The 24,067-nt window shown below is 36.9% G+C and overlaps 2 protein-coding genes across 8 annotated transcripts in view; one reads left to right on the forward strand and one right to left on the reverse strand.

Moving 5' to 3' along the window:
* Nucleotides 1-4,767: 4,767 nt before the first annotated feature.
* On the forward strand, nucleotides 4,768-14,147 carry LOC128608797 (uncharacterized). Of its 4 annotated transcripts, none has more exons than XM_053626847.1 (6): nucleotides 4,768-5,085; nucleotides 5,628-5,912; nucleotides 6,675-6,917; nucleotides 7,180-7,284; nucleotides 10,542-10,577; nucleotides 11,997-14,147. In XM_053626847.1, the coding sequence occupies exons 1-6, from the start codon at nucleotides 5,034-5,036 to the stop codon at nucleotides 12,071-12,073; spliced, it is 798 nt and encodes a 265-aa protein (XP_053482822.1). In that variant the 5' UTR covers nucleotides 4,768-5,033; the 3' UTR covers nucleotides 12,074-14,147. The 4 variants fall into 4 exon arrangements, with proteins under 4 accessions (XP_053482822.1, XP_053482823.1, XP_053482825.1 ...); XM_053626848.1 differs by having other exon boundaries at nucleotides 12,093-14,147; XM_053626850.1 differs by lacking the exon at nucleotides 7,180-7,284.
* An 8,608-nt stretch (nucleotides 14,148-22,755) lies between these two features.
* The window catches only part of myo1b (myosin IB), a 64,326-nt gene continuing 63,014 nt past the window's right edge, over nucleotides 22,756-24,067 (reverse strand). For all 4 annotated transcript variants that reach the window (XM_053626852.1, XM_053626855.1, XM_053626854.1 and 1 more), the window contains one exon: nucleotides 22,756-23,988. In XM_053626852.1, the coding sequence (XP_053482827.1) occupies nucleotides 23,859-23,988 (130 nt within the window). In that variant the 3' untranslated portion in view covers nucleotides 22,756-23,858. The remainder of the gene's footprint in view (nucleotides 23,989-24,067) is intronic.

Genomic DNA, 24,067 nt, shown 5'->3' on the forward strand with positions numbered 1-24,067 from the left:
GATTGAGCGCAGCAAAATCCAGTCATTGCAACAACAAAACACAACCCAACAAGGCTGTATTGAGTTGTTTCACAGACAAAAGTGCACGTTTTGTTATGAAACAATGTCCGAGCCTCATAAAAAAAAAATTGTATTTGGGTTTTTATTTAATGTAAACCTTTAAAAGTATATATATTATTATTGTTATATATATATATATATATATATATATATATATATATATATATATATATATATATATATATATATAGTGATATAGATCCCCCCTTTCAAAACACAAAGCACTCTTTTCAAAATATACAGAGCACAACAACAGCCACTGAGTAAGCAATTTATGTCCATTTCATCTAATTACCTTACAAAATGAAATCATCCACAAAACAAACATTTCTCAGAAGCTGCTTGCATTACAAAAAAAAAGTAGTGCAAAATCAGAGGGAAAATGTAGCATTGGTACTGGGTGTAAAGTTTACATACACAAATATGAACAAAAATAAAGAAAACTTAAGCATCAACTTGTCACTCATGAGGATTTGGCCACAAAACCTAATCTACAGCACTAGTTATGTTCTCCCTGGCCAAACATCAGGGTCTTGGTAAAACTAAGTGGATAATTATGGTGAATTGAGTTTTAACAGGTGAGGCATGGTTTCATTCATTAGTACACTCAGTTCTGTTTGTTGATTCCAGTGGTTAGTAAAATGAGACAGTTGTGTTCCCAATGAGATGTCCATAGTGCCTTGAGAAGTGCGTATTGAATTTTGCTAAATGAATGCAGCAGAACTGCAAACTATGTTGAATCAACGAGAATGAGTTTACATTTGTGAAGGAATATTGTGTGATTATGGGATGTTAGCATAATGAATCAATTATTTGGTCTGTTCATTCAATTATAGTGTGTATCCAAATGAGAAAAACTAACCGCAATTAACAGAGAGGGCAGGGTGTTGTAAGTTGAGCACACATGAGCACAAAGCAGTAAATCAAGCATGCAGAGAAACTTGCACGAATGTACATGAATGGGCAGACAAACAACTCAAAAGCTGACCCAAACTCAGCTATGCAGAATACCTGCGCGACCCACTGGGTAAAGTTAATGTCACACATACAGCAACAAAGCAACCACAGACCATCCATTTTCAGAGAGCTGGCGACTTCTAGCAACATGAGTGAGAGTGACTTGATGTGGGCGTGTCCAGCGCATTCAGTCTATGGGGCGGTCACGTGATGAGCGAACGACTAAAACCCGAAGACTCAAGAGGTGAACTAATCATTTCTGTTTCCAGGGAACAGACGTGACAAATGTGAAGAAGAACGACTCGGATCGGGAGGTGAGGTGAACTAACAGACTGCATAGCCTGAAGACCCAGCTAAGCTATTAATGAATCATTTCTGTTTCTCATAATCCGGCCTTGGTTGCATTAGCCTATAGTTTATTTTTTATTCCAAATGTGATCAACATTTGCATAAGTACTAGATGTGTTGGGAATTTTAACATGTAATATTTTAATTATATTCTGCTGAAATTAATTAAATGACTCGGAAAAAAGATTCGTTCATTTTGCTGAATTAATTAATTTTATTTTATTTATTTATTTGGGGGGGGGTCAGTCTTAGTGGCAGGTCCTGATTTTGTAGAGTGAGCCTCATTTCTGGGTCAACAAGGGTGGTGCTTAAGGTAAAATTGTTCAACCAGTGAGAGTAAGCACGTGTTTTGCACCAGTTTTAAGTTAGCGTTAGTAATTATTTCATTGTGAAATTTAAATCGGTACATTATGCTGAGCAGGGACACCTTTAAAATGCAGCACTTTACAGAAATGCCCTTACCTCTACAAAATGATTGAGATCAGAGGAACTTTGATGAGAGGTGATTTGAAGGCTGAATGTCATGTATCAGAGAAGGAACTGTGGACTACAGTTCCCAGCAGCCACTGCACCTTAACTACATCACAGTCATATGACCACCTGCACCTGAATAACGGTCTTGTTTACGAGCACTCCTGTGTATATAGCCACAGTTTGCACTGCACTCCTTGTTTTACGTTTGTCTTTCTTTGCCGTTGTCTTTGTCACTGTGTTTAGGTCTTTGGTTTATGTTTAGTCTTTGCTATAGTGTTTGCCACAAGGTCTTCGTGTCTTGTGTTTTTGTTATGGTCTTTATTAAACTTATTATCTGCACTTGCATCTGTCTCAGTCTCCAAATCGTGACGCTGAAACTCAAAAATTGGCGCGCAAACCAGTTTTGTCCACGTGACAAACCAATGTCACGTGATTACTCTGATACTCTCATTAGATGCAAAATTGTAGTTGTTTGAACTAAAAAGGGTATTAGCACGGGTTGGACATACTGCTCCGGGAAAAGACGGGGTTTGGTATAATATGATTAAATATGCAGATGAAGCAGTGCTCAAAATTGTTTTAAATCTCTTCAATAAGGTGTGGGAAGGAGGAAGGCTTCCTAAAGATTGGGAACATGTAATCATAATTCCGATTGTTAAACCAGGGAAAGCGCCGTCAATAGCAGGGAACTATAGACCAATAGCCCTCAAATCTAACCTACGTAAATTGATGGAAAGAATGATGGCAAATAGATTATATTATATTTTTGGAAAGTAGAGGTTTATTGGCATCATATCAGTATGGTTTTCGGTTTGGTTATTCCACTATAGATGCTCTTATAAGGCTGGAAAGAGATGTTAAAAAAGCACTAGCAATGAAAGAAGTTCATTGGCAGTATATTTTGATATTAAGAAAGCTTAATATCCACATGATGTGGAAAGAAGGACTGGTATAGAAGCTGCAGAAGATTGGAATTTGGGGAAAACTATATAATATAGGGTATTGAGTTTTCTATTTGGCCAGTTCAAGTACAGGTTGGTGATGTCCTTTCACAATTTACATATGTGGAGAATGGTACAACTCTAGGAAGTGTTATAAGCCCTATTTTATTTAATGTTATGATTAATGATATTTTTGAATGAGTAAATTCAGGAGTTAGAACAGCATTATATGCAGATGAAGGAGCAATGTGGCAAAGGGGAAAAATGTCTCTTTTATTATCCATAAAATCCAGGAAGCAATAGGGAGAGTTGAGCAGTGGTCATTAGAATGGGTTATGGTTCACATTTTCTACATCCAAGTTGTGCTGCCAGTTCTTTACAAGGAGGAAAATAGGACAAAATGTTCAGTTACTTATGTATAAACATCCACTGAAAAGAATGACAAAGTTCAAATATTTAGGAGTATGGATGGATAGTAACCTGACATGGAAAAATCATTGAATATATTGTAAGGAAATGCAACAAGGTTCTTAACTTAATGAAATGTGTAGTAGGACAGGTATGGGGTGCAGGTAGACAGTCATTGATGGGCATAAATTATGCACTTATATGATCTGTTTTAGATTATGGGTGCATTGTATATGGGTTTGCATCGAAATCCTTAAATAATAAACAGGATATAATTCAAACCAGAACATTAAGGTGTATCACAGGAGCCATCAATACAACTCCAGTAGCAGTATTGCAGGTTGAACTAGCAGAAATTATCAATGGCATATTGCATAAACTTTAAGGGACATAATGAACATCTCACAAGTAAGAAGAGAGTTGGGAAACCATTCATTTAAAAGGATCAGGATTTGCATGGAAAGCCAAGAAGTGGGAAACAGAAATTTTATTAGATCCTAAAAGTTTTGGACCTACAGTTGTAATATTCCCAGTGCCCCCTTGGATATTTAGTCAACCGGTAATTGACCTTAACGTGCATAAGTGTATCAAAAAAGGAGACAGTGGGAATGAAATGGAACACATTACAACTTCCCACCATATCTTCCTGTATTTACTGATGGATCAAAAAACCCAGATACAGGACGAATAGGTGCAGCATTTTATGTCCCTGAATTTATATAGGAAACTACAACTGATAGGTTGTTGGTTAACTGATAGGACATCAGTGTATACTGCAGAGTTGATAGCTATACAGATGGCACTTGAATGGTGGAGGAAGTGTTGCCAGATAAAGTAGTAATCTTCTCCTCAACTGCATTTCTTCTAAGCCTACAAACTTTGCAGTCTTGTCGAGGGGATATTTGAATGGAAATATTGGACAGTTTATACAGATTAAGACAGATAGGGATTTCAGTACATTTGATTCCAGCACATGTTGGGATATTAAGAAATGAGAAAGCAGATGAAATGGCTAAGGAAGCACTTAAACTAGATAATGGAAATATTTCAGTTAACTCAAACAGAGCAGAAGGAAAGTATTTAAGAAGCCTGCTATAACAAATGGCAGAAAAATTGGGATTTCTATAAAATACAAAATAAAGTGAGACAAAATAACATTACTCTTGACTTAAGTAGAGACAATGATATCATGCTAACTCTGTTAAGAATGGGTCATACCAAACTTAACTCAACACTTCACATAATGGACAACCATAATACAGATATGTGACATCTGTCAGGAAAAGGAAACTGTTGAACATGTTTTATTAATTTGTAGCAAATATGAACAAGAAATAATTTAATTTATAAGAGAATTACAAGCGTAAGAATGTTCGAAATACACAGTAGATCATTTATTGAATATAAGATCAGGTAAAGGAAAAAATATTAAACAATTTTGAAATTCATTAAGAATAGTGGCATTAAACATAGAATATAGGGAAACAATACAAGTATACAACACATACGTCATTCTCATCATACTCCAGCACAGTAGGTGGCGGAATACAGCGTTTTAGCTGCTTGCAACCTGACAAACAAACAAACAAACAAGAAGAGAGGAAGAAGACGCAGTTCTCAGTAACGTGCGCAGTATTTTTCTAAAATCTATATTCGCGAGCATTGTTCCACAAGACGAGACAAAATTCACCATACACAAACTTTAATGGAAATCCTCATGGCTGACAGCATGTTTGAGTTGTGTTGATATGACATTTGTGATTACTGGGTAGAAGTCCTGCTCGACCATTGTATCACGATTAAAAGCGGAAGTTTACGCCCTTTAGAAAAAGAAAGCAATCCACGATGGTGAACGACGGCCTTTCTCTTCTGGTATACTTTATAATTTTTAGTGTCGGTAAGTTAAATCCTCAGTATATAAATGTATTCAATGTTAATAATGTAAACGAGATATAAAGCGTTATAGCTACACCGAATAATTTTGGCTAATCTTAGATTAGCTAGAGATTAGTATAGCTAGTTTTGGGTGGGGACGGTCAAGTCGAAAAACAAAACAAAAGAAAGTAAGAAAAGCCATTTTAAACTCCTCGATTTGATTATTTTCTGTCATATGTGTCTGAGGAGTGTTTTCTTTTTTCTTTTTCTATTTTGTATGCTATGGCCAAGTAATCATTTATAGTAAATTTCGCATTGGTCTGTGCCAGTTAGCCGTTTAGCTCGCGCCTGTTTTTTTGGGGGAAAACCCAAGTGAAACCATCCTTCTCTCTAGAAAGTCAAATTAATATAGTTTTATTAATATTTTTCTTAATTTTTAACTTTATCAGTATGTAGTAATGTACATAATGTTTTGTAATTTGATATTTTGAAATGTATTATGACCCATACACATTTTCATTCTGTATTTTCCCTTTCATTCTGTTTCACTCTTTGTTTCGGTAGACTATGTATACAGTGAAGATATTAAAGCTGGGACAAATCACACTTTTCGTCCATCGATACGAGGAACAATTGAAAGTATTGACTGGAGATATAATGGGAATTTGGTGGTTGATTGGGATTCTGGCAATGAACCATCGTGGTATCGATTCAAAGAACGAGCAAGTCTTGACATTAAGACAGGAGACTTAACACTTCAGTTGAAGAAGGAGGACAGTGGTTTATTTAAAGGTCAATTCCAGGTGGACGGTGTTCTGCACTATTCTGAACGTACGATTACAGTGATCGGTAAGTGAGTCTCATTCTGTATGTTGGTTTTAGTTCTTGAACTTTATACCACCACAATGCTGTTGAAGTTTTCTGTAACAGCGTGGCTCTGACAGGAGTTGCAGTAGAAACTTCTACTCTCATTCGTACCTTTCTGTAGTAACAGCTCATTCACAGGAAACTGTGTGATCCTATTAATAAACCATTTTAGAAAAAATTTTAATCACTGATGATGTGATGCTTTCTTTAAGTAGAATTTTATTTAACATTTATTGAAGGGTTCTTAGGTGTTACCAATTGGTGACGGTCAATAAGTTTTCAACCATGGGAGAGTGTTCAGGGTCGAGTACATTGTGATCTGCGGTTTCTCTGTAAAAATAAAAGTGGCGTTATTTTTTCATCTTATTAATTTCATGAAAGAAAAAAAGAGAGGCTGTGAGGAATTGAGTGTTTATAGTTGCTGTAATGTAAGTGAAAACAGGAAGTAACTTTTGTTGCAGAGGCTATACAGTTAAATATAACTGTTAAATTCAGTAATCAAAAAGCAGATTGTCGTGGTGTAAGAGCAGTAAAACACTGAGGTATGAGAGGAATAAAACACTTTGAGGTGTGCTGTTCTAGGTAGCACGGTCAATCATGTTCTATTCTTTACACATCATATTTGTACATTTTTATACAATTTTCAATTGGGCTATGTTTTACTATGTTGTATGTGGCCCAAAAGTGCATGCATTACAGTGTAAGTTGTTTTAGTGAAAAGATTTGACACCTTTTACTCTACAGATCCAGTTCCTAAGCCAAAAGTGACTTGTGAGCAGAACGACGTGAACATAACACTTCTGTGTTCAGTGGACCCTTCAGTGCAGGCAGAGTTTACCTGGTCAGGACCAAATGGCTTGTCTCAGTCTGGGAATAGTCTTCATATCACCAAAGAAAATGATGATGAGAGAGTCTATTTCTGCACTGCAAAAAATAAAGTGAGCTACTCCGAAACAGAGTTCAGCCTTAAAATGTGTCACCAAAAAGGTAATGTTTATTTTATTATTATTTTTAACATTTTTTTTTCCCTTTTTGTATAAAAACAGTTTGCTTCACTGTTTGCTGACTAAATATAATGCTTTAAAGTTTCATTGATCATGTATTGTCAGTCTTGTATATAATAATTAAGAAATACCCTGCTCAGCACAAGGCACTTCTTTGGTATGATTGCTAAAGTATATTGAATTTTAACGTTTTAGTGAAGTTAATTTTATCATTTCCTTACCATTGTTGTTGTTTTCATCTGAAGATGGTGGACAAGATGCATTTCCCATTGGTGTTATTGTTGGTGTTCTCGTTGTACTGGTTCTTATTGGTCTAGTTTTAGCTGGAGTCTTTTGGAACAAAATAAAAGGTATGACAGATTCCAAACAGTACTCAGTATCCAAATGTGTGTTTAATGCAATTTTGGTAACCTTGCATGGTATACACAGATAACATGTATTGTTTTGTTTGAGAAATAAGACTCATGCTTAAACTGACTTTTAATTTTTTTTAATCAGTACATTTACATGGACAATAATATTCCGATATTAACCCGATTAAGATGATACTCTGATTAAGAAACTACCATGTAAACCGTAATTATTGATTACCTTAATCCGAATAAAGTCATACTCCAAGTAAACACAAATCGTGTTAAGACATGTGGAGTATTCCTATTTTAGAGTTTTCACCGCATTTTGCGACAGGACACGTACACACACGGCAGTGCTCAACCGTTTGACTGCAAACAAGAGAGCACGGCTGCGTCCGAAACCACGTACTTACCTGCTATATAGTAGGTGAAATACATGTATTTCGGCTACTATCTAGTAGGTAAATATGCGATTTGGGACGCAGCCCACGGCTTCAAGCAGTCGTCTATTTGCACATATAGCATGACAATTACCTTCACTTTAAATTTTTGGAAAACTAAAAATGAAACTGCCAAAGCTGTATATGGTACCATAACGAAGACGAACTGTATGTCGATACGTGAAATTCTGGAGGGAAAGTCTGACGGCGTGGCGTGGAGACGTAATGACGTGTGCCGTTAAACAATCTGTGTTCTATAACATGAAAGGAATATTCTAAATGCAACTCATGTAAACACCTTAATCACAATATTGTATTATTCAGAATAAGGTCAGTAATTACATTATTGCTGTCCATGTAGATGTTGTCACTGATCAGAAACATAGGGTGGATGTTGTAATAGGAGTTTAAAAGTGAAGCCAAAATATGCGTCTCCTTTGGGAATAGAGTTCTGTTGTTTTTGCAAGTTCAGTTGGCCTTGATTATGCCCTTCAATATTTTTCTTATTGATGAATGCATTTGATCAGAATTATTTATTTAAAAGTGTGGTTGAGTTGACGGTCTAGCCTCATGAATGCGGACGCATTTTCCAACATGGATCTGAGTCCCTTTCTGAGACTATAATCCAGCAAACTTCAGTTGACATCTTTCAAACTTTGACAGTTCTCTTGTTCTACTGCAAACTGTTGTAACGGACCCTTTTGGAGTTCTTTTGCAGTTTTCTTGGTTCAGCTAACAGCAGGCACATACTGTGCAGTAATTAGTGAATGTTTTGCAGAGAAGTGAAACCCGATAGCACCACAACAATCATTTGCCTCACACAAATGATCCCAAATATATTTTGAGGTTGCACATATTTAATTTCAGGAGCATATGTGACCCAAATGGTCACAATTTTAAGCCTTGTGCTTTGTGGCTCATTTTCATGCCTAAACTAGCTTGTTGGTTAGCTAGCTGATAACATTAGCAAACTGAAACACCTTTAAGGGAAGATGAAAAATTACCTTGTTAGCTGTGTGTCTTCATATTACTTTTGCATTATGTTAATTCATTGGTTTCGGTATTAAAATTGACCAACACATAATATTGAAATAAATGTTCTGGCTACAAGTTCTCCACTGCTCAGACTCTAGCTCCAGTTTTCATCTACTGCAAAACTCAGTCAAAAAGGCAGCTTTTGATTTGAGCAAAAAAGTTTTTAAAACTGAATGATCGGAGTAAATGGTGCCATGTTATCTGTTCATGTTTACAGTAATTGAGCTGAAACCAACCTAAATTTGTTTTCAATACCCTATTTTCTCTACTCTAAATTAAAATTTATTAGTGCATTTAAGTTATATATTTGTAAATGAAATCAATTGTGTATACATTAGTTTTATTTGTATGCATGCTAATATCCACATACGACCTTTATGCTCTGTGATGCCTTAGTGGTCCTCTACGCACATACAGAGATTCACTCATGGACACACGTCACTTTGTATACTCAATTTAAATTTGCAGTTGACAACAAGCTAACGAGAGATAACGTTGCAACGAGATAACCTTTCAGCCAATGGTTGATTGAGGTCGTTATTTTGGATTGGTTTGATATCTACCGTAGGCTGTTTGGTTTTAATTGCTATTTTTAGGAATTGGATAAGCAGGAAATACTGTAGACTAAATATGAATCTAGCTAGTACCATTCATGGCAAGGAATGTTAAGACTGGTACCAAGATGTAATGAGACCAGGTTTCTAAGTTCTAGCTTATTTACACCATTCTCCAAAATAAATATATTAATTCTGGGATGTAATGCTATGATTAGATGCCTATAGTCATTTTTTTGCCTATAGCTGCAATGCAGTTTGCTTATGTTTTCTTACACTTTGTGTTTTAAAACAACTAATTAAGGTGAACTTGTGGTAATGGTTTAAAAAAAAAAGCAACTTTAAGTTAAAGTTAAAAAAACTCCTAAGATATTAAAGTAGTGATGAGACACATTAAACATATTCCTTAAAAGGAAGCCCGACTATGAAGACTTGTAGGCCTTAACACTTAGTGCTCTCCTACTAAAATATATTGTTAGAACAACATAAAATATGTTGATTACTTTAAAAATCCATAATATTTAATACATATTTTAACCTATGGAGGCCACCATTACGTGACATGCGCAATGCACTCTGAGTCGATGACGTAAAATGGTTGCACTTGAGCGCTCAAAAGAGTTATCTACTAGCCCCCGCAGCAGGAAAACACTGCCACACTGTGCTGCTTTTGGCTGTAATTTTCTAGTTCTTGTGTGCTGTGATACAGGGGATATCTGTAAATATAATCAAACCCATAAGCATTTTGTTAGTGCGTTTTTTTCTGTATGTTCTCATAACGTTAAGCTCCTGTAAAATTAGCCTAAAGTGCCTACCCAAGACATACCCTAAGTAATATTAAAGCTGTTCTTGAACCATTTGGAGTACATGCATGGTTTTGGTCTCTGAAAGGTGGACTAAATATTTTTACATAATTAGATTGTTTGGATCTTTGCCATCTTTGATCTTTGGCCATTCACATGTAATCTGTGAAAAAAAAAAAAAACATTGTTTTTGTATAGCGGATGAATAAGCCATACGAGTCTTCATAGTTGGGTTCCCTTTACGTCATTCTATACTCTCCCAATCCCATCTAAAATCCTTTAAAAAAAAAAAAAAACACACACACAAAAAACCTTCTCAGCTTATTCTTGCAGATAAATCTGCACTTGTCTGTATGTAAGTAAACACTGCTGCAGCACTGCTTGCTGAATTTTTACCTATGTATTTGTTTGTGCTTCTTTAGTTTATATGCCTGCAGGATGTCCTGGAGGTACAGCTGGTGAGTGATAAAACTCTATCATACTTTGGCCTGATTATTCTTCTGTGTACGAGCATGTTCACATAGATGCCTACCATTTATTATGTACATTACAAACTTTCTTATAATTCATATGTGGGCACTAGGGGATGTTACTTAATAAACAGAAGGTGCAGAAAAAGAAAATTGTTTGCACACAAGGCTTCTGAGTAATTCAATTAGAAAGCATCTTTTCAGTCATTAGAAGCTCAACCTGATGATGCATCAGTGATCAGGAGTCCAAGAGAGCATAATTGGCCTGTTGTCTGGGTGGGAAGGATGGTGTCACTGTCTGATCAGAGAAACCCTAGCAGTGCATGTCTGAGCTCATGTATGTAGAAAAGGAGCGTTCAGTGCTCTCCTTTGTCTGTTTAGCTGCCCTGTGACGTAGCAGGATCAGCAGTTTGAAAAAGATTACGTTGCTGGTTTCATATGTCTACCATCCTGGTTGTTAACTGTTGTGATAATAGTGAGTGTGAACTGGCAAAAAAAACCACCAAAAAAACAGTAGTATGGCGAACAGAGGTAGTAAAGGACTGGGTTTGATCTAGTTGTTTTAAATTTTACTTATGGATAATGTATGCTAAAATATGCCTTTCCGTCTATGTCTTGCCTTATTTTACTAACAAAAAAAAGTTGTTCAGTTTTTGACTTGAGGCCATGAGCTGGATAGATATAGAGAGAGAGAGAAAGAAAGAGAAAGAAAGAAAGAACACAGTCGAGATAAACCACTCATTTTTGAGCTAGCATTTCTGGATCTTAGTATTTTTTTCTTCTTGAAAGCAAAGGTCACATAGTCTTATTGTTTTCTGTCAGTTCATGATTTTGAAGCTCAGGAATTTATGTGAAGTTTAACCTAGATGAACTTGACATGAGGAGAAATAAATTACAAATATATTACGGGCAGGTATTAGTAAAGTGTGCCTGGGCTGAAAAAAGGTACAGAGGCTATTGGAAAAACTTTTGGTTTAACCAGTTGGCATTTGCCTGACTCATAGCACTGCAGCATTGCACAACACATTGAGATTTTGGAGGTGTGCATGTAACACAGTTATACATGTATGCAACAACACACAAGATTAAATCAGCCTTTTTTTTCCAAAGCAGGATTTGTAATAAGTCATCATTTGTTAAGCTTACTAACTCTACACTTATTAATTGTATTAATGATTATGACAATAACACAACTAATTTCTTCACATTGTTTAGGTGAAATTGAAGGAATAAATCATGTTTTTTTCCCCCTTTCGACAATGCATTGTATTTATATGTTCTATGCATGCTCAAATAAGTGACTGTAAATGACTACAGTCAATAGTGAATTACATAATAAGTAATCTATATTCATCATGTAGCTTGCCTTTACTTACTTACTTACTTACTTACTTACCTGCTAACCAGGTGGAACTTCAAGTGAACCAATGTCAAATGGGGAATGTGATCGACCCCTAAGAAACTGCAGTACCACTGAAACTTAATGTTGATTCGCCAAAACAGGACAAAGAAAGTGAAGAAGCATAAATTGACCAAGATTTATCTGCATTCAAAGGAGGAACTACGTGGCTGAAGAGTCAACCAAACTGAGCTGCAGTTGGTTCCACTACCCCCCCCCATTTTTTAATGTTGGCTTAGGGCCAAATGACAAAAGCCTGTTTAAAGACGTTTTAAAATGTGTCCATGTGCAGAGATAGGGCTTTTTTTTTTTTTAAACACCTGTATTAATCACATGTATTTTATGGTGTTTTATGGAATTTATTCTTCTTTGTATTTTTTTTTTCCAATGCAAACTTGTGTTTTTTTTTTGTTATCTTTATTCCAAAACTATAGACTGATGCTTACAATAGCTTGATACTCACTAACTAATAGTCTTAGAATTAAGTGTAGAAATAAAGCTAAAATTCTTTTCAGTCACAGCCTGAGAAATATCTCGTCATTAGGGATGTGTATATACACATTTGATGCCCACAGAAAGAAGCAGAGTGTTGACATGCAGACATTGAAGTGCGTTAAGCAGACATTGTAGAAAATGTGAGGTGGCTTGAATGTAGGTGAAGACTGGAACATTTAGCTCAAGACATTTTGTTACCCAATTTGGATATTATTGCTGTGAGGCAAGAACTGGCCAATACTCCAGGACATTCAGAATTGTTTTCTTTTTATTCTCTTTCCTCAGTTGTTTTCTTTAGGCATAAGATAGAAGTGGTTGTGGTGTGGAATGTTCATAATTAGGCTTTGTTAAGAAACAGGGAGATATGCTGCAGTGTGCTGTACAGTACTCGGGACGCAAATTTCGTCATCAATAGAGTATGTGCTTACTGTACGTGCGCCGCCAGATATTTCTAACCACATGCAGTTTATAGCAGGTCGCACATGCACATTTAATTCTTTTGCACTATTTAGTTCTTCCACAATGTGGCAACAGGGCAGTTGAATCACAAGGTAGTTGAAGAAAAAATGGAATAAACGGAAGGGACAGAAACGCGTGCAGGTTAGAAAGAACCTGCATTTGTATAATTCTAGTCTTCGTGTATAAGGATTTGTATATGGGTCCTAATTGTGGCGTGAGATTGCCCAAGCATTATTCATGCTTTTGTGATTCTTCTTCGTTGTCATCCTTCGCACCAAAAGACGTGCTTTACTGCTTTGTACTAACTCTTGTACGCAGAACAATAAAACATATAAAAGTTAATAAAAATTACAACGTTAATAATGATAAAAGAAGACATCATCAGCAGTCAAATGCAAGTTTAAAAAAGTGTCTTAAGTTGAGCTTTAAAAATGCCAAAGGTCTGAGCTTCCCTGAGTTCAGGAGGAAGAATGTTCTAAAGGTCAGGAGCATAGACAGAATTTATAATAAATTTAACAGCTTTGGATAACACTGATGTATATGTACAAGTTAATTTCCAATCAGGAGGATCTTGGGGTAGCAAGGCCAGGTGGGAAAAAAAACTTCTTGCATTGTCCTCATGAGTATGAAAACTTCTCATTTTATTATTGTCCAGTAAATGGTGGATTAAACCAAACAAACAAAAGAATCCTGATCAGCAGTTAGATGATTAATTTCTTCGTCTAGCTTACATGTTTTTAGCATAATTGCTGATGTATCTCTTGTACTATTAATGTTACAAGCGAGTGGATTGCACTGACCTGTAGTAGTAATGACCAATGTAAAAGGCCTTAGGAGTTATGTATACTTCATCAGCTGTACAAAGTGCTTCTGACACCATATTATGTGAAACTATGTTCAGCATGTGTTAAAGTACCCTGCAGTTACTCCCTGGATTCTTCTCCTCAGACAATGTGCTGTTAAACCTCTTGATCACTGTAAATTTTGCAACAAAACTTTAGTAGTGGTTTTCATCTGTTTTCAAAATAGTAAATGTTAATTGCCATTTTAATGTATGCTTATTGAGTTTAAAACAGCTTGCAGTGTATGACTATAATAAAGTAAACTGTTATGTGCAGATTAATTGTATAAACTGTAAATTTAATAAAGATGCTACTGAGCTTCAAATACCAGTCGCACATGTGCATTAAATCTGTTTACTTTGATCTTATCGTTTGTAGCACTACTTACATTTTTAAGTCTTACATTATATGCATATAATGTTTATTTGCTCTATCTAGGGTATTTCTAACACTAGACAACTATATTTGTGGATTAAAATTTTTTTTACAAGTTTTCAGTCTTGTTTTTAAATGCCTTGTAGGGTTAACTAATCCAGCTACTGAATGTGTCAGAGAAGGGCAACCCAATTTGCAGAAAATGTTTAGGGCACCCCAATTTGTAGAAAATAATGATTGAAATGGATTGAGTTCGTTTAAACTCCTTAAATTTCTTTGTCTAAACCTGATCGAGATCTGTTCTAAATTGAATGACCTCCAAAAGCTAGTAACATCATTCAAACATCAAACTCTATTGATCAGGGACTCAGTCAAGGGCTGCCAAGAGAAATCTACAGAGATTTAGTCCAAGGCCTCTTGTCGGCTCAGTGGTACTCCAAGGTTAAGTAGAAGCTAAAACAATGATGGAAAATCTTTTAACACTATTGTTTTACTATACAAAAAGAAAGCAGGACTGTTCAGTAAAACATTCTACTGTTTTAGCTAGTTTTGTCAACTTCTTCGTATTCGAACTGTTCTTAAAAGAAAAAAGACCAGAGTTGCAGAATTTATTCACACTTAATACATTAATGGGAAATATTCAGTAATCTTGTATTACCACTAAGAATGTTCTAATTGACACTTAAAAGGTTCATTTAAAAAAAAAAAACTTCTCAAAAATGCCCAAGAGGAATATTGTGGTAGCTCCTGTCTTTCATGACTGATTGTTGGCAGTGACTGACTAATGCAATAGCCAATTTACAGTAAACTCATAAAATCTCAGGTCGCCACATCATTTTAGGCTACAAAAAAGTCACCAATTTTATTAACAGTAAAAATCTTAATGCTCACATGATATGCTCATTTAGTTGTTAACATGTGTCACATTGTATATTAACAAGAGGGCTTAAAATGAATTTACATTCAACTAGAATATTCATTTACACTGCACTCATACAGCTAGGGTTGTCACAATACCCTAATGTGATACTAATACTAGACTTGCATCGTAATAAGTGCTAATTTGCAGTCGTAACTCGGAATGATGTAATTTTCAATCTCGGTGCGTTCACCATACAAAGTGGGGAAAAATTAAAACCATGGACACCTACATGTTTGTCTGTTAGTGACAAGCTAGCCAGCTTATTGTTTGTAGCCAACCAACTGTGATGAGTGATATTTTCCTCCTCAAACCGCATTCTGTATAGTTAATGTTATAGATTTAACAACCGAATATGTGTCGATTGATCTAAAGCAAATACTTAAAGGTAAAAAAAGTGCTAGTTTGTTTACTTCTGATGCTGTGCGCAGATATGTTGATTTGAGATCATGCCATGAACTAGGAAAGAACTTGTTTTCTTTGGCATTTCCTGGTTGGAGGATGGGAATTACAAGTTACAACCACTAGTCAAATGCAGCACACTACCAAGTGTAGTATAGTGATTCTCAAGATATGGGGTTCTCAGCTGTACATGTGCTGTTTAGGGCCTGACACAAGGTAAATGGGGTACTCAGGTGCCTGCTATGGACTTGTGAGCATGACTGTTGCCCAAACAAATGTGGGTGTCTAGCCAATGGATCATTCTGTGGAAAATTTTAGGGTGTAGGTGTCAACCTCAACCCCAAGTTCAGCAAGTGAGGTCATATCAACATGGCTGTGCACAACATCAACAGTAAACAAAGTAGCACTTCTTACCTTTAAATGAGTTATGTTGTATATACAAATATTTGCTTTAGATCAATTAACATACAGATATATTTACTTGTTAAATCTACAACATTGACTATACAGTTTGTTGGCTTGAGGAGGTAAATATAAATGTTATCACAATTAGCTAGGTAGTTTGTTGCTAACAAGAAAAACATGGAAGTGCCCATGGTTCCCCCCCCCCAACTTTATAGCTCAAATGCACAGTGGACAAAAAAAAATGACTTCCCACTTTGAAGGGAAGTCGAATGCAGCATTCTTGGTTGCAGGATTGAAGAGTGACTCAGACACATTGCAGGGTTGATTTACATGTGTCAGGCACTATGGATTATGCCAACCACACTTGGCACTTTCCATAAACCAGATTGACAGTAAGCCACCCAGAGCCCTGGATTAGGATCAAGGTTACAAACAGCTCCAACACTGAGGATATAATAGCTGCACATTGGAGTGGATGTTCTAATGCAAGTAGCAAAATTGCTAACATATGGCCTGTATGCACCATATGTGATGCAATATCATAACAACTCAGCAGAATATCATCACTGTGTGCATTTGCTGGTGGTTTCACTATCAGTTCTGGAGATGTCTCCCAGACATGGCTACAGATACAGCATCCTTGGCTCCTCTTTCAAGAAAGGCAGGAGAATTGGTTCTGAGGTTATAAGGAGGATTCTGTCAAAGGGCACAAATTTCTGCTGCACCCTTCACTTCCAAAATCAACAATTTCAGGCGAGTCATCTGTTGCCAGGACATCTACAAACAAAGAAAGGGCTCAGATCACTTTTTTGACTTCTTACTCTGTCTGCATATCATCGTTGTTTAGGCTGCACCATTTGGGTCACCTGAGATTCACCTGAATCATAGCTGGTGTTCATCCTCAGCTACCAGGGAGCTTAAACCTTGACTACATGAGCACAAATCCTGCAGTATGGCTGGTGAATTACTTGGAGCTAAAGCTGAAGTCAGATCTCACAAGGTGTACTTGTTATGTCAGGAAAATACCCTTGAACACGCTAGTGGAATGGAGTCACAGTCTGGGTATGTGGAAGTTGAGGACCAAATCATAGAGGGTGGAAAAAAGAGAGAAAAAAGAGGGGTTAGCAGAGAATCTTTGCTCCAGCATCAGTGTGTTAACCAATCCAGCAAACATAGTAGGCTAGCTATGAGCAGCATCACAACATGCAAGCAGTCTGCTTGTTGGCTAGATATGAAGAAGCCACTGGCAGCTTGGTCCTGAGCCTATCTCGGGCGGCTGTGGCTCAGGTGGTAGAGTGGGTTGTCCACTAATCGTAGGGTTGGCGGTTCCATTGCCAGTACACATGACTCCACATGCCAAAGTGTCCTTGGGCAAGACACGGAACCCCAAGTTGCTCCTGATGGCAAATTAGCGCCTTGCATGGCAGCTCTGCTACCATTGGTGTGTGTGAGAGTGTGAGTGAATGGGTGAATGAGACACAGTGTAAAGCGCTTTGGATAAAAGCGCTATATAAGTGCGCCATTTACCATTTACCATCTCAGGAACATTGGGTGCAAGATTTCATCCAAGATGTGACGCCAATTCATTGCAGGGCACCATGAACACACATAGTCACACCTACAACCATAGCCAATCCACCTACCTGCATGTTTTTGAACAATTTGAGTAAAACAGAGAACCTGGAAGAAACCCACATGAACACAGGGAGAATATTCAAAATTGTGCAGACAGTAACTAGAACTTAGGATCCATCCCGACCCTGGAGCTGAGGCAGCACTCTCCTACCAGTATTTTTATCAGATACTATATCATACTTTCAGTTATTTTGTGACTTTTTTTTGGATGGTCTAGGTTTGCAAGTGCACAAGAAGTTATTTTTGTGAATCTCCCTGCCCTGGGCAGTGGCATTTTTTTGGTGTGCCTTCTGCTGGTTCAAGAAACAATAGAAACTTTAAAAAGGGGGAAGTAAAAGAGGAAGTAGATACATCACACATGAGAAAGAACACCACAAATATAGCACACACATTAAAACAGAAGCGCAAAAATCTGAAAGAAATCTGCCTCTTACTTCCCACTTCTGGTAGAGACTTACATTGGTTCCATCCATCCATCCATCTTCTACCACTTACTCCTTTTCAGGGTAACGGGGAACCTGGAGCCTATCCCAGGGAACATCGGACACAAGGCGGAGTACACCCTGGACAGGGTGCCAGTCCATCGCAGGGCACAATCAGATACACACACACCCATTCATACACTACGGACACTTTAGACACGCCAATCAGCCTACCATGCATGTCTTTGGACTGGGGGAGGAAACCGGAGTACCCGGAGGAAACCCCCACAACATGGGGAGAACATGCAAACTACGCACACACATGGCCCCGGCGGGAACTTACATTGGTTTTAGAGTGTAAATCAGTTGTTCAACCAAAGCATTATTTGGACGGGACTAGTTTTCCAGGGGAAAATTCATGTTTCACAGACGTACTTCGCGATTTTTATCCCGTCCAAATCTGCCAAATCTGTCAGTACATTTACATGGACAACAATATTCCGATATTAACTGGATTAAGACAATACTCTTATTAAGAAACTACCATGTAAACAGTGATTATTGATGACCTTAATCCGATTAAAGCCATACTCGAATTAAACACAAATCGTATTAAGACATGTGGAGTATTCCTGTTTTAGTCGCATTATCGTAGTGTATTGCAGACATGTAAACACCTTAATCACATTATTAACATCGTGTGAGAGATTTCACCACATTTTGCGACAGGACACATACACACACTTCAGTGCTCAACCGTTTTACGGCAAACAAGAGAGCACGGCTGCATCCGAAACCGCGTACTTACCTACTATATAGTCGGGGAAATACATGTATTTTGGTTACTATATAGTACGTAAGTATGTGGTTTTGGACGCAGCCCATGGCTTCAATCAGTCGTCTATTTGCACATATTGCATGACAAATAATTAACTGCACTTGAAGCTTTCGTAAAATTAAAAATGAAAACATCCAGAACTGTATACAGTGCCATAATGGAGACAAACTGTATGTTGATACGTGAAATTCTGGAGGGAACGTCGGACGGTGTGGTGTGGGGACGTAATGATGTGTGCTGCTAATGGATCTATGTTCTATAACATGTAAAACAGGAACATGAAAGGAATATTCTAAAAGCAACTCATGTAAACACCTTAATCACAATATTGTCTTATTCAGAAAAAGGTCAATAATTACATTACTGCTGTCCATGTAAACATAGTCACAATTTTTCTCACACAACTGCTGTACAAATTCCAGAGCAAATTGCCTAGTGTTTTTCGGCTAACTCAGTGACTACATTTACATGGACAGCAGTAATGTAATTATTAAGGTAATCAATAATTAAGGCAATCAATAATCACTGTTTACATGGTAGTTTCTTAATCTGAGTATTGTCTTAATCCGGTTAATATTGGATTACTGTTGTCCATGTAAACGTACTGAGTGATCCTCTGAGAAATCTAATCCCGTCCGAATGCAAATGCCTGTGATATGCCGATAATATTTTTTCACAACGCTTTTCCTTGTGTTTTGGGCAACGTCAACTAACGTAGAAGCTCTTAAACTCAAAGTATGTTTCACTTTTTACAACGTGACGCAAATTTCGTCATCAGCAGAATACGCGCGTACTATACGCGCAGGTCGCACATGCGCATTTAATTCTTTTGCACTATTTAGTTCTTCCACAAGGTGGCAACAGTGACCCAGGGCCGTTGATTCTCAAGGTAGAATCAGTCTGATTTCGCTGTCCCTCGCACTTTTCTGGTTGAGTAGTCGCACAGACCATCTTCTCTTTCTCTCTCTCTCTCTCTCTCTTTTTTTTTTTTTTTTTTTTTACATTTTTTCTTCCTCCAGTAACAAGTGAAGCAGCATGTCTTTCTCTTCCACTGTTTCTCGTGTGCACGCAAAAGTCTCTGTGAGAGAGCCAAATCACGCAAATTGTTAAGACTGGCCAACGTAATATCAGTGTCAGGTGATTACTCACCTTCATTTCTGCACTCAATTATATCATATTTTAATTATATAAGTAACCACGTCTTTATTTCAGTGGGTTTGTTACAAGCAGCCAGTTCTATACAATCATGTGTAATTTATTTTAGTCACTTTTTTAATAAGTAATTGTAATACATTAAAATTAAATAAATAAATTAAGAAAATGTACTTTTTAAATTTAAAGTACTTATGTATGCAATGCACACATCCAGAGCATGCGAACTTCTGCAACGCCCAGACGTACAAACCAGACACTCCCACCTCTGTAATAAACACGGAGACGTTAGTCCAGTCTGAATCGGTACAGAGAATCACAGACGTCGGGTGATAAGAATTGTAACTCAAACTACGTTTAGAAAACTAGTCCCGTCTGAACTGTGATACAGAAATGAAAGACAGACCTAAGGCTTAATCGCTATACTCTCAGTCTTTCAGATTTCATTGGGGATCCACTGCTGTCACTGCACACAGATTTAATGTCTTAAACTGACCTAGATGTCCCCCCCAAAAAACAAGTCCTATGAACATAAATTGGGCTTGGAAAGGTGAATAATGTTAGCCTTATTAACAATGTGCATTGTGTCAGTATGTTATACACTATACTTCCTTTTATCATTTATCATTTGTTGCCATTTTACTGAAAGACGATAAGTGTTATGAATAAAGTTTCTTAGTTTCTGACCATATGATCACATGACTTCCTGAATGAAGGTGGCTAATCTTAATACATCATATTTCTCCAGCAGCTTCTCACCATACGTTTGTGTATATGAACATAGTGTTCACCAACATTGGTGGGTTTTAGAACATGTTCACCATGATTATTAATTGCATGAACCGAATAGTCAGTATAATTTAACACCAAATTAAGTTGTCTTACTCTATATAGTCTATTAAAACGCCATGAATGGTAAAATCTACCCTCTAGATGGCAGTAGAAGACTAGCACACGTTTATATTCTTTGACTTGTGCAGTTCCCAAGTGGCAGTGAATTGCCCAAACACAATTTATTTATTTATTTATTTATAAATTAAACAAACAAACAACAAAAAAATTTTTTTTTGCCCCATTAACAAACCATTTTCACAATAAAACTAATTCGGGGGACAAAGTGAAAGCAGAAATAGTTTGCTTTGTTTAATTTTTAAATATGTGATGAAACCTAAAGAGTTCCATTGCACCTCATATCTATCAGGTTACATAACGAAGCTTGAAACAGGCCTATATCTTCCATTCTTATGAACACAGTCAAAGATTAAACGCACAATAGGGAAATATGAACAAAAAGAATTTCACAAAGTTTTCATAACATTTCCATCCAGCTGGGTGTGCCTCCTTCCTCTCTCTCTCTCTCGCTAACTCACTCCCCTTCAGCGAACTCCACAGGAGGTTCAACCTCTTCTGTTCCCAGACTTTAGAGTGGTGGGAACTTGCTGCGGGTAGTGCTGTAATTGGGTGCTATTTTTACATTCAACATGCACAATCTGTCAAGGTCTGCTCCTCAGGGATGTGCCACCAGCAGTATACTTACGCTGCGGAATTTCACCCAGGACAGCATTCCAGATGTGATGGAAAACATCTGGTCCCAGCTGCTCTTCCCCAAGATTAAGTACTCCTTAGTCTTCAGGATGAACAATATGAGAACCCCCATCTTGCTTTGGATTATGATTTTTTAAATACAAATTGTGGATTAAGAAGTGCTAGGGTGGGGAGGAAGATGGACCAGATGCTCACTCACAAGATGTGTAGTCCACCCCATTCAGCTCACAGTTAATATAGTTCAATGAAGTCTGATCTATGCCGCCCCCCCCCCCCCCAAAAAAAAGTGACTGAATATCCACTCTTACCCTCTACATACTATCTGATAACTAGTGGTAATCAATGACCGTGACATCAAACCACATTGAATTGCCTAACTTATTTATTTGTTTGTTGCTTTAATTTAAAAAAAGCAAAGAAAGACTGCTTTTGCTTTGTTGAATGTAATCATTATAGAAACACATCAATGTTTTCTTGATACACCAGGTTACATTTAGACATTGAAAACATACAAAGTTCTTTTCTCTTGAACTTCCTGACACAAAAGAGATTAACTATAGTATACTGCATTGAAAACTGAAACTGTACACAAAGAACACAAGTAAATTTGCACAATTTCCCCATGCACCCCTCATGAAAAGGGAACAATAATCGATTCGTCTTGACTATTGTTTAGTGTAAAATTACAAAATCATCTTAAAAGCTTGAAAATCATTAAACACCTGCATAAGCAAATGCTGAACCTTCTCCCAGGGGCTGTGTCTTCAAAAATGTCTGCCAAGACCTTCATAAATTTAACAACACAAAATGTACACTGAAGAATAAAGAGGAAATATTATATTAAGTATATTTAAAAGCAAAGCACCCACTTTCCTGATCAGTGACAAAATCTTAAACTGAACATATAGTTTACCTGTGTTTTGGTGATGTAGATCATACTGTGTTAGCATTCAGACATTTGAAATAATTCAATGTATAGTGCTTTTCACTCAAAAACATCTGGATTAGTCCCAAGTAAATCACTGCATATACAATTTGCCAGCTAAAAAAATAAAGTAAAACCACCCATCTTCAAATGGTGAGAATGTGAAAAAATAAGTAAGAAAAAAAGAAATAAGTAAATAAATATCAACTACTATTATTAGCCTTTTACATACACAAAATTGGGTTTCCTGAAAATCATCCCTGTTGGTTTTATGAATTGGCAAGTGTACATGCAGTTATGAGTAATTAAGCAAGATGAGACATCCTCATTTTACACTTTTTTTTTCGGGGGGGGGGGGGGGGGGGGGGGGGGCAGCACAGCTTAGTCTCTGGTGTACATAGATTCCTCTCAGTCATTTCCTGAAGCTAGACATCAGATTAACTAATCTATTTCCCTTAAAATCAGTTCAGCAAGCCAAAAGTACTTTTCAGGTACCTCAGTGAAGTTGACAATGCTCTGTTCAAACAACTGAGAATGTCAATCAAGCACATTGTAGTAGACATGGTGGTACTCTGCTTTTTTGCTTTTCTGTCTGTTTGTGCATGAGTTTAGAAGCAGCTGTACTGCATTTTGCATGCTGGTACTGGAACAAGTGTTTATAGTTGATCCACAAGATGAAAGATCCACATTATTTTGAAAAATAAGTAGTAAACAAAATTATTTTCTATTTTGAAAAGGTAGATTTTGATCAAATGCAAGACTCAGAAGGCCTTTGGGTTTTCTTAGTTTACCTTCAGGCTGTAGAGATCACAAGTTATTTGGCTTTGTAAAGAACAAGGGTAATATATTATGAAATAAGGTCTATCTGAACGGATCAGTTGTTACAAAATTATAAAAACTTTGGCAATTCAGCTAAAAGATTGTGCACTGTGAGAATTAAAAAGTGTAGGGGACAAAAACAAGAAAGACAAGACAAACCAATCAAAATGTCTTTTCTTACCCTTGTGTAAGCAAAACAAGTGCAACCTTAGTTTAGATTTTTTTCAGCATAAAATTATCCAAAAGTCTCATTTGCAATCTGTGTATAGCACTTCACATGAACATGATGCCCAGACATTGCATGATGTCAAACATCTATAGCATCATAATTCCAACCATTAATATTAATGCCTTCATTAAACAGGAATTTTAAAATGTACTCCACCCAAGACAGTGAGGAAAACATCACCTCCCATCTCTATCCCAAGGTAAATATGTGGTATGCCTTATGTAGCCAAATACTGCTGTATGGAATATTTGAGTCAACAATGCACTGATTAAGTCTTTAAAAGTATAAGATTTGGCAATGACAAGAACATCATAATTGCACAATCATTTGGTAACCGTCTTTAAGTTTGGGTTTGATGGTGAAGAGTCACTAAATGGCACCCTGAGAGGGAGTGAAGATGACTGGTCATTATGGGGATGGAACAGACACTTCCAGAAGCCGGTTGTTTTTACGCTTGCAGGCGACTTGATTGCTGCTCTTGGGTCCGCCTTGGATAAATCTGACACACACTTTATCCTGCTTGAACTGCACAAGGAATCTGCAAGCAACATTGGGAGAATCAAGAATTACTAAAGTACTACAGTAGTTATGCTCACTATGTATACATAAAAACAGTG

Source organism: Ictalurus furcatus, chromosome 6 (assembly GCF_023375685.1).
Source record: "Ictalurus furcatus strain D&B chromosome 6, Billie_1.0, whole genome shotgun sequence".
Classification (NCBI taxonomy): Eukaryota; Metazoa; Chordata; class Actinopteri; order Siluriformes; family Ictaluridae; genus Ictalurus; species Ictalurus furcatus.